General features: G+C 44.8%; 1 protein-coding gene across 1 annotated transcript in view; it reads left to right on the top strand.

The window, feature by feature from the left end:
- The window catches only part of thsd7ba (thrombospondin, type I, domain containing 7Ba), a 198125-nt gene that overhangs the window by 133200 nt on the left and 51067 nt on the right, over positions 1–13858 (top strand). Inside the window, exon 15 of the mRNA XM_071207105.1 lies at positions 982–1160. Coding sequence (XP_071063206.1) covers positions 982–1160 — 179 coding nt within the window. The remainder of the gene's footprint in view (positions 1–981; positions 1161–13858) is intronic.

The following is a 13858-nucleotide window of genomic DNA, read 5'->3' as shown; positions in this document are numbered from 1 at the left end:
CGCTAAAGCCCCTGTCACAGTCACACTGTCCCGAATTTGATACCCGATGGACACACGATAAAGGAAATGTTCAAATTCGGCTGTGATCGTAGCAACATCGGGCCATTCGAGAGGGCATCTAAGCCATCGTATGACCGTCGGTGGAGTTTCTCAGGCTCCGGCAGCAACTTCGTGAGTGGCAACTTCGTAAGGCACTCGTGAGGGCATCTTGTCGAATCGTGTCATCTTCGTGTTATCATCGGTGCCATCGGCATTCGCCCTCACTCTGATCGGGGCGAATGCCCGATGGCACCGATGATAACAACATGCCCTCACGATGGCTTAAGAAGGGCAAAATTGACACAATAATTCAACTTGAAAATGAACCTTCGCAAGGTCCTTCGGCAATTTTTTGGCATGCCAAAGATTTTCCCACCGCTCACGAAGTTGCTGCCGGAGCCTGAGAAACTCCACCGGCGGTCATACGAAGGCTTAAGATGCCCTCACGAATGGCCCGATGTTGCTACGATCAGAGCCGAATTTGAACATTTCCTTTATCGTGTGTCCATCTGGTTGTTTTATTGCACAACAAAATCATGTAAACATATTATGTAAATAACCCAATTTGTGTTCTGTGAAACTGAAAAGGATATAATATATTATTTTGAAGGAGAGTTGACAGGAAGTTGTTGTTGCTATGGAAACAACATTACGGAGAAAACGTAATATTTTCTACATATAAAGACGGATAAAGTAAAGAACAAAGTCTGAATATATCAGTACAGTATCATAGTACTGTAACATAATTGTTGTTGTTACTTTTGTTGCAGTTGTATGTCTTAAATGTAATGTAAATGTTGCCTTCGTGTGTGGTTCGGGGCCATCTTCGTGCGAAATTCACAATTCCATATTCGTGTGTCCATCGGGTGTCAACTTCAGGACAGTGTGACAGGGGCTTAAGCAAGTCTGAATCAGGCTTCCCCTTCCAATGTTCAATTTCAGGCTACATGGTGGAGGTTTGCCACATCCCTTGCCCCCTGGACTGTAAGCTCAGCGATTGGTCAGCCTGGTCCTCCTGCAGTGCTTCCTGTGGCAGCGGGCTGAAGATCAGGTCCAAGTGGCTCAGGGAGAAAGCTTTCAACGGGGGACGCCCATGCCCCAAGCTGGATCTGAAAAATCAGGTAAGGTGTGCACCGGTGCTTATACCCACAGTACAGTACACATTCTGGAAGGTCACTGCTATTGTGACAGCACACAGATATCTATGTTATGAGTCTGTCTTAAAATGAAAATTAGCTCATAATGGAATTTCTTAAGAGCCATTTTGACCCATTGTTAGACTGTCCAACACTTGGTATTATACAGTTTATGGACATTTTATATTGAGACACAGCGGAAATGACCAAACAAGCTTGAGCTTATCATCCATCTACATTGTTCTTCTTCCCGGATTTGATTGTTTCCCGTGGCTCATATAATTGAATGTAGATGAGGTCTCAGTCCACCACCATAATACATGTAATGGGCAGAGAGTCCATGCTAAATGTGGTAAAATATGCTTGTTATTCTAATAGCGTTAGCACTGCTACTTCACATACATCATTCTCTTACTGGAAACATTAGTACGGTGCATGCTGTAGTTCATTAAAATTATTCACACATCTCCAGTGCGCTCCAGCCCTGTTTCAGTCGCATGAATACACAGTGGCACTGTGGCATTCTGCTCACATTTCAATGATAAGGTTTACCACCCATCTGCCAGTGGGCCTCCTGGGTGACCTGTTCATTTTCTGGTGTCTCCAGTCAGACCAAATAATTTGCCTTGCAAGACATGTCCTTTCCTTGGAATTAAAACATGGCGGTGTCAAGTAACAAAAGAAGGGGGGTTTGTGGGCAGAGAGGGAGAAGTGGACAGATGGGAGCGTTTGATATTCCGTAGTCAGATTTTATCCGTAGCGCTGAATATGTTGTGACCGCACACCTCTCTCATGAGGTCACGGTTTAAAGAGGGGACGTGTTTTATGAATGCTGCCTGTATGCCTGAATGGGCTTGAAAGGACACTTTGTTGTAGAGGTCAGTAAGGAGATGAGCATGGCTGTGTGAAAAATATTCCAGTGTGTTCAAGTGGAGATTTGTGTACAGATGGTTAAGTGCCCACTAACAAGGTCTATATGGCCCCCGTAGTAATGCACTGTAATAACCCTCGCCATTGAAATTGGAGCTCGCTATTGCCCATGACCTCTTTTATCCTGAGGGTGGACGGGGCCCCATTGTTGACTCAATCAAATTGTCCGTTTATGGAAAATTACACCTGTCCAAAGTGTGGGTGGAAAGATAGTGTAACCTCTACTCTTGTTCAATAAGCATGTTGTTTTATACAAGGAAACTCAACTTCTTGACAGGGTTTTAAAAATAAAACGGGTGCACTTCACAGCTCTATTCACAACTGCTGCCAAGCACTTCATTTAGTCTCTGTTTGGGTGCAGCATGAGAGATATTATTCTCATTCCTAATGGATATCCACCTCTTTCCGTTATCGCCTGCTGTGAGCTCCTCTTTAGCCAAAGTGTGGCCTCGCTCCCATCGGCAGATGTTTCGCCTCGAGCCCCGGCCAGAAGTGACCGGCTTGACAGAGATGGAATTTACAGTGCGTCGCGACTCATCCTCTCATCACATGGCTGAGTGAGCAAGTAAGATAGGGGGAGAGATAGGAGAGGGAGACAACGAGTAAGAGAAAGTGCCACCATGAAAATAATGAGCAAAAATGGCCACAATGCAGAACAGAGTGTGTGGGAGTGAAGTAAATTGTAAGAGTGCTGTTAATGCGGGAGGCCTTAAGATTGTATGTAAATAAACAAAAAATGTAGATGAATAATTCATGTGTCACTCACCAAGAACAATCATTTTGGATCTCTTAGTTCCCTCATATTTGAGTGTTGGGAATAGAATAAATTAAGAACTATATTCCACTGGATTTTTACTCATTCTACTTTAGGCGTGTTTTCAATAAACCCTAAAACCCCAGTACAGCAATTGTCTAATCACAGCTTGGCAACTGTAATCGGCACAGCAGGCCTGTCAACTTTGATTTCTCTAAGTTGTTGAAGCGGTGTGCATTGGGCTGTAATAAGACCTGTTCCGCTCTTTATTAGATTAGGTTACGTTCACCCTCCACACCCCGATACACGCCTTTTGTCTTGTAACATTAAAAGTGAAAAGTGCTGTTTACACACGCAGAACATAGCGTCATAACTTCTGTCTTACTTGGTCAATTATGTGAGCTAAGTAGGCCTGCATTAATTTGTACTTCCTTCGCTTTTATCATTGTACATTTTACATTAAAAGGGAAGCTTTTCAGAAGTAGAAAAGTTAATTAACGATGTCAATTGGGTATAAGGTACAAGTAAATTGATTAATGACAGATTGAATGTGGAATGTCAAATCTCTATTTTAATTTAATAGAGTCAAACTGATGCATCCAATCTATTTCAAAATATAATGTCCAAATATTTGTATTAGAATAAATTGTCTGTTAAACTCCCTGGTGTGCAAGAAAGTTGTTGACTAGAATCTATTTTAATCAAATTAAAAAAACATTTCACAGCTTTTTTTTTTATTCATTTAAAACTACCAGCAAACATCCAAATGCTGATGAAGGGATCTTCACAGATTGATTTGAAAATACAGCTATTTGTAGCCCATATTTTAATAAAGATGCCCTGAGAGACTGCTTCAGAGAGATGTCAATGCAGAGCACACAAATGGGATCTATAATTACAGGAGATTTTAATTTCATCAAAAGTCCCACATGAGTTTACCGCCAAATGCTGGGATATCAAGTTGTATATTTCCATATACAGTAATGCAACAGAACTGTCTGCCAGCCACTGTGCCAGGCAGATAGTTATTTTTCATTTTAATAACACCTGGGGCCTCCGCTCTCTTCACACTGGCCCTATTCTATGGAGGAACATCCTTCCTGTCCACCTCAGAGGACCCTCTAGCATATGGTGTGTGTGGTTGGAGGTGTGTGTGTGTGAGAGCGGTCTATTTTTGGGTGATGAGCTGGAATGGGACACAGGGGAAAAGCATTTCACCATTCCTCTTTTTCACTTTTTCAAATATTTTTTGAGGGACAAAATGCTCCATACAGTTAAATATCTTATATAAATAATAGTCCTGTCATTATAATTGCATGATTTGTTGATTGTTGGACTTTAGCTGCAATGGTCTCTGAAGAACCAGCACCTTACCATGGTAGAGAGGTTTGTGTGCCCTGATGAACCTGGGGGCTGTGTTGTCTGGAACCTTGTGTTCCTGGTAGGGTCTCCCATGGCAAATTGGTCTCAGGCAAGGGGCCAGACTAATATTGGTTCAAAAGACCTCATGAAAGACGACACAAGAAGTGAGGATACCCGGCCCGGAGGAAGCCCGGGGTCCCTTTCTGGAGCCACGGAGCCCGGCCGGGCCCAGCCCGAAAAGGCAACGTGGGCAACACCTCCGCTTCTCCGTCCCGCGGGCCCACCACCTACGGGAAACAGCGATGGGGTCGGGTGCGCTGCCAGAAGGGTGGCAGTGAAAGCGGAGGGTCTCGACGGACCAGACCCGGGCGACAGAAGCTGGCTTTGGGGACGTGGAACGTCACCTCTCTGGGGGGGAAGGAGCCGGAGCTTGTGCGGGAGGTGGAGCGTTACCAGTTGGATCTGGTTGGGCTCACCTCTACGCACAGCGTCGGCTCTGGAACCTTACTTCTGGATAGGGGTTGGACTCTATTCTTCTCCGGAGTTGCTCAAGGTGTGAGGCGCCGGGCGGGTGTGGGGATACTCACAAGTCCCCGGTTAGGTGCTTCGTTGTTGGAGTTTACCCCAGTGGACGAGAGGGTCGCCTCCCTACGCCTGCGGGTTATGTGGGGGAAAACTCTGACTGTTGTGTGTGCTTATGCACCCAACAGCAGTTCAGAGTATACGGCCTTCTTGGAGACCCTGGAAAGAGTCCTGTATGGGGCTCCTGAAGGGGACTCTTTAATCTTGCTGGGAGACTTCAACGCACATGTGGGCAATGATGGAGACACTTGGAGGGGCGTAATTGGGAGGAACGGGCCCCCTGATCTGAACCGGAGTGGTGGTTTGTTACTGGACTTCTGTGCTAGTCATGGATTGGCCATAACAAACACCATGTTCGAACATAAGGATGCTCATAAGTGTACGTGGTACCAGAGCACCCTAGGCAGAAGGTCCATGATCGATTTCGTTATCGTATCATCGGACCTGAGGCCGTATGTTTTGGACACTCGGGTAAAGAGAGGGGCGGAGTTGTCAACTGATCACCATCTGGTGGTGAGTTGGGTCGAGTGGCGGGGGAAGCCTCTGGATAGACCTGGTAAGCCCAAATGTGTAGTTCGGGTGAACTGGGAACGTCTGGAGGAGGCCCAAGTTCAGGAGGCCTTCAACTCACACCTCCGGTGGAGCTTTTCGGGCATTCCTGTGGAGGTTGGGGACATTGAACCAGAGTGGTCGGTGTTCAAAGCCTCTATTGCCGAAGCCGCGGCGGGGAGCTGTGGTCTCAAGGTCCTAGGTGCCTCAAGGGGTGGTAACCCTCGAACCTCCTGGTGGACACCGGTGGTCAGGGAAGCCGTCCGACTGAAGAAGGAGGCCTTCAGGGATTTGTTATCCCGGGGGACTCCCGAGGCAGTTGCAAGGTACCGACAGGCCCGAAGGGCAGCAGCCTCATCCGTGGCCGAGGCAAAGCAGCGGGTGTGGGAGAAGTTCGGAGAAGACATGGAGAAGGACTTTCGGGCGGCACCAAAGTTGTTCTGGAAAACTGTCCGACGCCTCAGGAGGGGGAAGCAGGGAACCATCCAAGCTGTGTACAGTAAGGAGGGGACGTTGTTGACCTCAACTGATGGAGTGTTAGGGCGTTGGAAGGAACACTTTGAGGAACTCCTGAACCCGACAACTCCGCCCTCTATGTTAGAGGCAGAGCTGGAGTATGACGGGGGATCAACACCAATCTCCCGGGGGGAGGTCACTGAGGTCGTCAAACAACTCCACAGTGGCAAAGCCCCGGGGGTGGATGAGATCCGCCCGGAAATGCTGAAGGCTCTGGGTGTTGAGGGACTGTCATGGTTGACACGTCTCATCAACGTTACGTGGAAGTTGGAAACAGTACCGAAGGAGTGGCAGACCGGGGTGGTGGTTCCCCTTTTTAAAAAGGGGGATCAGAGGGTGTGTGCCAATTACAGAGGCATCACACTACTCAGCCTCCCCGGGAAAGTTTACTCCAAGGTACTCGAAAGGAGGGTCAGGCCGATTGTCGAACCTCAGATTGAGGAGGAACAATGCGGATTCCGTCCTGGTCGTGGAACGACGGATCAGCTTTTTACTCTCGCAAGGATCCTGGAGGGGGCCTGGGAGTACGCTTATCCGGTCTACATGTGTTTTGTAGACTTGGAGAAGGCGTATGACCGAGTTCCCAGGGAGTTACTGTGGGAGGTGCTGCGGGAGTATGGGGTGAGGGGGTCTCTACTCAGGGCCATCCAATCTCTGTACTCCCAAAGCGAGAGCTGTGTCCGGGTCCTCGGCAGTAAGTCGGACCCATTTCCGGTGAGGGTTGGCCTCCGCCAGGGCTGCGCTTTGTCACCAATCCTGTTTGTAATATACATGGATCGGATTTCGAGGCGTAGTCGTGGGGGAGGGGGTCTGCTGTTCGGTGGACTAAGGATTGCACCACCTCTTTTTGCAGATGATGTGGTTCTAATGGCTTCATCGGTCTGCGACCTTCAGCACTCACTGGATCGGTTCGCAACCGAGTGTGAAGCGGCTGGGATGAGGATCAGCACCTCCAAATCTGAGGCCATGGTTCTCAGCAGGAAACCGATGGACTGTCCACTCCAAGTAGGGAATGAGTCCTTACCCCAAGTGAAGGAGTTCAAGTATCTCGGGGTCTTGTTCTCGAGTGAGGGAACAATGGAGCGTGAGATGGGCCGGAGAATCGGAGCAGCGGGAGCGGTACTGCAGTCGCTTTACCGCACCGTTGTGACGAAAAGGGAGCTGAGCCAGAAGGCAAAGCTCTCTGTCTACCGGGCCATTTTCGTTCCTACCCTCACCTATGGTCATGAAGGATGGGTCATGACCGAAAGAACGAGATCGCGGATACAAGCGGCCGAGATGGGTTTCCTCCGCCGGGTGGCTGGTGTCTCCCTTAGGGATAAGGTGAAAAGTTCGGTCATCAGGGAGGGACTCGGAGTTTAGCCGCTCCTCCTTCGCGTCGAAAGGAGCCAGTTGAGGTGGTTCGGGCACCTAGTTAGGATGCCACCTGGGCGCCTCCCTAGGGAGGTGTTCCAGGCACGTCTAGCTGGGAAGAGACCAAGGGGTAGACCTAGGACCAGGTGGAGGGATTATATCTCTTCGCTGGCCTGGGAGCGCCTTGGGATCCCCCAGTCAGAGCTGGTTGATGTCACCAGGGAAAAGAAAGTTTGGGGCTCTCTGCTGGAACTGCTACCCCCGCGACCCGACCACGGTTAAGCGGGAGAAGATGGATGGATGGATGAATATTTTCCTATGGTAAAGCTTTCGTTTTGCACTTTTATTTTGATAGTAATACGATCGGGACTCTTATTTTGATGGAACTTTTACCAGTGAAATCAGTTTACCGATAAAGATTAAGCCCCAGAAAGCACATGGCTACTTAGCATGCAAAATTACATCATTCTGCATGTTCAGTAGCCATGTGCTTTCGTGTTATCGGCTGAATCTTTATTTATTGATTATATCACGTCACTCTGATGATAGTGTTCAACACAGCCTATGTCTGAACTTGATCCTTAGAGTAATGTGTTACGGAGCCTTTTCTTCAATCTACATAACAAGCATTTTGCGCTGCTCTTTTCCAATGTGGAAGCAGAATGTGTGAAATATACAGCATGATGCGGGGTGTGTCCTAGACATGTTTAGACTGGAACAGCGGGGGCCAGTACGTGAACCCGCCTCACAGGTGCACAAGCCAGGATAGAGGACATCAGACAGAGAAAACTTGCTCGAGTCCGAGTCCAAGTCGGAGCGTCAATGTACAAATCGAGTCCGAGTCATCGTGGGGGGGGGGGAATTCACGAGTCCAAGTCATCGTGCGCGAGAATTCACGAGTCCAAGTCCGAGTCGCGTGTCGTGTTGCGAGTCACGAGTCCCGAAAATCGGCACTCGAGTAGGCCTACTCCATCTCTGGATAATTTACAGTACTTAATAATTACGCCACTTTCATGTGCAAACCCTTTGTATGATGAACGTGGGTTCAAGTTATGTGTGAAAACACAAGGTGTCAAATATATTGAATAGAGGCGTTGCGTTTTGGTATGAGAGGCCGTCTAGCTCACAACTCATACTTGGTCTTACAAACAATATCAGAATCTCACATGTACACCACCAGACTCTTTCACACACAGCATCATACCATCTTTAACGTACTGTCATTCCTTCCTTCATTTACTATCATACTATCATACATAAATAACTATTCTCTCTCACACACAAATACAAAATCTCTTAAACACACCATCATACTCTCGTACACACACCACTATTGTCTTTCACAAACAACTATAATCTAATAGAACATTATAATAGTGTATGTGAAAGAGGATAGTAGTATGTGTGTAATCGGTAAACAATGTATGTAAGACAGAATAATAACCTTTGTAAGAGGGAATAGTATTTCATGTTAATAACAATAGTCATATTATGTAAAACAGAATAGCAGTGAATGAAAGGCCGAATAATAACTTATATAAGAGGTAATAATAGTTAATGTGAATGACTATAGGTATGTGTATAAAACAGAATGATAGGGTGTGTGCAGAGACGTGCACACATAGACTCTAGGGCTGCAGTCGAATAGTCCAAAAATCAGCTCCTAAGTTCTAACCCTATCGTCTATTCCTTGACCTCTGAGTGAAACGTCACGGGGTTAAGGGATAGTGGATAGGAGAATTCAAAAGGACTTAGGAGAAGAGACTGCGGTACTTTAGAGAATCCGAATGCACTTTCACTATCCGACGTGTTTATGATGCGCCAGCGGACGTCATTGTGTGCGTCTGCTGCTGTGGGGAAACTATGGAAACCACAGTTTTCTATACAGCGGACTACAACATGGATGTTTAATAAGAAGAACGAGGGACTACTGTAAACTCATCTAGAGACTCTGCTCCGTGCTCTGATGCTGTTGCTTTATGCTTTATGAACGTGGACAACAGAGAAACATATTCTTCATGACCAAAGTTGGAATTGAAATACAAAAGGAAAGTGAAACTTATGCTCGTCACCCTCTCCCTCCGGTCCACATTAATACCAATGATCCCAATACGTATGATTGTATGAACTAAAGATCTTAAAATCAATACAAATGTATTTATTATAAACGTTAGTCCTTATCATCTATCACTGTGTATATCACCATTCAAACATCTTTAAAAGTTGAACAAACCCCACACAGCTCAGTAAAGACTGAAATGTTGACTTTATTTGATAATTTCAATAAAAACTAACGTTCATATTTCTCTTTTTGATTATAATACTGATGAACGTTCAAAACAAAGCACTTTGGCAACTTACCACCTATGTTTTAAAATGCTTAATAAGCACCGTAACTTTCATGATATCATTTCTCGGTCATAATCGGTTGTTTCCGTGAACGGCCGACTGTTGAGTGACGGCAAATGCTGTGGCTGCAAGGCATTGTGGGGCAGCATTTTCTCTTAGTTTGAAACCGCCTTTCCTATCATCTAGAGAATTCGAACGGCACTTATCATGGCTGCCACTGAGGTACGTCCGGGTCATTTCACTCCGTTAGGAAGGCAACCCTGCATTGTCTTTCACATACACTACTATACCCTTATACATACTACAATTCCTCTCTCACATACACTATCATTCTTTCTCACACACAAAGTGTTCCATCTTGCATACACTACTAGAGTATAATATTGTAATATGATGTTGTATGTAAGTGGGAATAATAGTGTTTCTAAGAAAATACAGTTTGGTATGTAAGTCAGTTTGATTTATGGCCCAGACAAAAGTGTGTGAAAGAGAGTATGATTGTGCGTGTAAAAGTGTTTAGCAATATGAATAAAATAGTTTAATGGTGTATGTGTGAGATTCTGATATTGTTTGTAAGACCAAGTATGAGTTGTGAGCTAGACGGCCTCTCATATTTTGGCAGTAATGAATTGCCTCTTTAGCAAACATTGTAATATTAAAATCATAACTAATACAAAAAAGAATCAGCTGCTTAATGGCAAGCCTGTAAACTTTAGACATACGATTTCAAAGATGCGCACACCTGACAGTATGCCGCGGTCTAACATGAACATACAACGCATTCCTCTGTCTTGCTCTCAACACTTTTCACCACCTAGCTGCTAATGCCTTCCAACATCCTGATCATGCCACTTCTGAACAGATTCATGAAGGACATAATCATGTGTGCGCTCCACAATCACTGCTGAAGAGCGCATTTTGCGATTTCGAGCAATGACCAATTTAACATGAATGGATGCCCACAAAATGCGCACAACGAGAGACGAGTATCAGTCATTGTTTTTCTTTGTGAGTGTCTATTTGACAAATGCTTTTATTTACCGTACAGTATATATTAACATTATCAATTTAAAGTTCCAGAGCTTGCTGCTAGTTCACCAAACTAACCATGTAGTGCTTTTGAGGGGATTACATGTACTTATTGGATGTCTTGGCTCAGTCAGCTGGGTGTGGGTGAACTTTGCAAATGTCAGTAAGATATGCATATGCAGCTGGCTGTTTTTATCAAGGTAATTTGAGATTTAAAGAGCACCTAGACACAGTCAGATACAGTTAATTCAAGGCATTCATTTGTTGAGGGGTTGATATTCCTTCCACAAAGCTCTCCTTTTAGGCCATGTCATTGCATCTAAAATTCTCAAAGACGTCATTGCGCCAATGTGTAACATTTTAAAGTTGGAATGAGGTTTCTGAGTGAAAGTATGAATGAACAGTTTGTAGTTGAAGTCGCATGAAGATTTTTTTAAGTCTGAAGAATTTCTCCATTGATTTCAATGGTTACAAATGTGATGAATTATGGGATGTATCTTTCGGATTATGAAAGTTATGAATGATAAAAGTAATAGCCATTGATTCCCGACCGAGCTGAACGTTTTGATGTTTGAACGGAGTTTCTGCGATGTTCAATGCGGGAGGAGAAGACCGGCAAAATAACGGGCGGAATAATAAGAATAAAGAATTTCGTGCGTAGAAGAACAGATAGTTGTAATGCTGTTAACAGCATTCCCACTAAATTATGTTAACCTAAGCATAATCTTATTGTAATGGTCACGTAACTTCACCACTTCCTAGTTATCTGGACCTGCCTCCAGTGCAATATTAAAGGCAAGTAGCAGTGCCAAACACACAAGGTTAAAAATACAGAAAAGCATTGGCACCACTAGGAGGTTTTTAGTGTCCTGCATCTACTCAAGAACAATTGTATATGTTGACTAGATGAGCATAGACTCTCATGAGGCCGGTCAACGGATGAAGAAAGTTGGTTCTGTCCTGGGATGCTTGTTTGCATCAAGAGTATGTGGGATTGAAAGAGTGATGATCGAGCTATCTTTTAAGTTCAACACCTGCTACCCACTGCGTAGAAGTGCTTCTGGCAGCTCTTCCGGTGATGCTCCATATAGATTACATGAAAGAGACACCTATACCTGCTGTTTGAAGTCTCTACAGCCACTGCTACCCGCATAGACCACAATAACACTGATCACCTGATTATCAGACATGCATAACATTACACCCGCGTGTTACACCCAACCCACCCATCCATCCTCATTTCTACTCCTCATTTTCTCATTTCTACTTTGTACTGTAATAATATAATATTACTTTGTCGGTAACAGAGTAGTGTAACGCGCTACTTTTATAATTCAGTAATCACACTACAGTTACTAACATTGCCCCGACACGCGTTACTTCGTTACTTACTAAAATCAGTCATAATCAAACCTCAACAAACACCTGCAAAGAACACATGCTAAGGTGAAGCTAACGCACAGCTATTTGTTGTTTGTTTATATCACACACGTAGTCTGTTCTTCTTCTCTGTTTTCCGGTTGTTGCCTGTTTTGAATGATGAATACACACTACCGCCGCCTGCTGGTAAGGAGAGTTATTGCCACTCACGCATGCGCAGTTCGTACGTGCTCGGCTGAAGTCTTTGCGGTGTCTGGTTCCAGTGCAACACATGACCAACACGCAGGAGAACACGCCGACGCAACAGCGTGAGCAGAGATAGACTGCGCAAAATATACAGATAGCAGGAGACAGAGGACAGCCACGGTCAGATAGCAGGAGACAGAGGACAGCCATGGTCAGATAGGAAAACATTCAGGATCTGGATCAGTCTTATGCGCCAATGGAAACTGAACTAAAGAGAACATTTGAAACTTTAGCAGTCTGCGTGATCTGCCTGCAGGGAGGGGCGGGCCGGCCCTGCGAGTAAAGTAACGAGTAAAGTAACGAGTTACTTTATGTAGAGAGTAACGAAGTAGTGTAATATATTACTTGTTTTTAAAGTAATATGTAATATGTAATATATTACTTTTTTTTGGTAACGACCCCATCTCTGGGATGGACCTACATTTACCTTTGTATTGTATTACTTTATGTCACGAGAGAGAAGTTGGCTTCTTTCTCACTGATATAAGGGGGTACACTTTCTATATACAGTCTATGTGGGTACCAGGAGAGCCTTGAATGCATTGCTTGGGATCTATTACCATCTTTCATTTATAAGACTCAACAGCCCATGGCATTTCTATATAATGGATGTATCCCAAATATCAGAAAGAGATCAAAGAGAAACATGTTCTTGTTTTTACGTCCAGGTGCTAAAATTGTTTCTCTCCTTCATTAAGAAGAAATACATTTGGAGCCAACTGCTGATAGAGCTACCTAATGCCAATGAGGTGTAATTAATGTAGAGCAGTACTTGGGCATGTGTTTTTCTCCCCCTGTAGGCCCAGTTCAAAAAGTGAGGTGTCTCCTTGCATTACAAATCATGCATATTATTAAGATAGAATAGGGAGAGATGAAACCCTCTTTAATTGTCACACATGCACACACAGTGAAATGTGCCCTCTGCATTTAACCCATCCTAGTACCAGGAGTCTAGTACTAGGAGCAGTGGGCAGCTATTGTACAGCGCCCGGGGAGCAATGGGAGGGAGGGGGGTAGGGGGTTATCCGGTGCCTTGCTCAAGGGCACCACGGCAGGGCAGGAGGTGAACTGGGACCTCTCCAAGTAGCAGTCCACACTCCATATAAGGCAGCTTAAAGCACTGTCACCAAGAAAAGGCTTCATTTATGAGCCTCTCGATCTTAGCGTAAAGCCTCCAGACACCCAGAAGGTCCACAGCATTTATTTCTGATACAAAGGTTAATCAAAGCTTCTATCTGCTAATTACAAAACGGTGAATAATAAATACATGCTCATCATTCGATAACTTGAATGATTTTTTTTAAAGACACAATTGTTGCCCATTTGCAGTGAATTCTGTAATCATTAAAACATGAATAGAATCACCAACCTTTAGCTTTTATTCACATTAATTAAGGTTTTTCTAGTAGTGTTTACACCATGCATGTTCTTTTTATATTTAAGTATTTACCAAATGGCTGCTTAAGAACCTAGGACATCACTTATTGCATTTTTGACTGCTGTTTTAAAGCCTTGAGTTCTGCAGAGTTGTTTGGAATCAGAAGTGAGCATTTTTGGACAAGAGGGTTGATTTGAGCGACAGTGAGACCTGGGGCCTATACTACGAACCTGGTTCAACCTAACCTGGATATGT

Source organism: Pseudochaenichthys georgianus, chromosome 21 (genome assembly GCF_902827115.2).
Source record: "Pseudochaenichthys georgianus chromosome 21, fPseGeo1.2, whole genome shotgun sequence".
Taxonomy (NCBI): domain Eukaryota; kingdom Metazoa; phylum Chordata; class Actinopteri; order Perciformes; family Channichthyidae; genus Pseudochaenichthys; species Pseudochaenichthys georgianus.
This window is presented reverse-complemented; position numbering and strand designations above follow the sequence as displayed.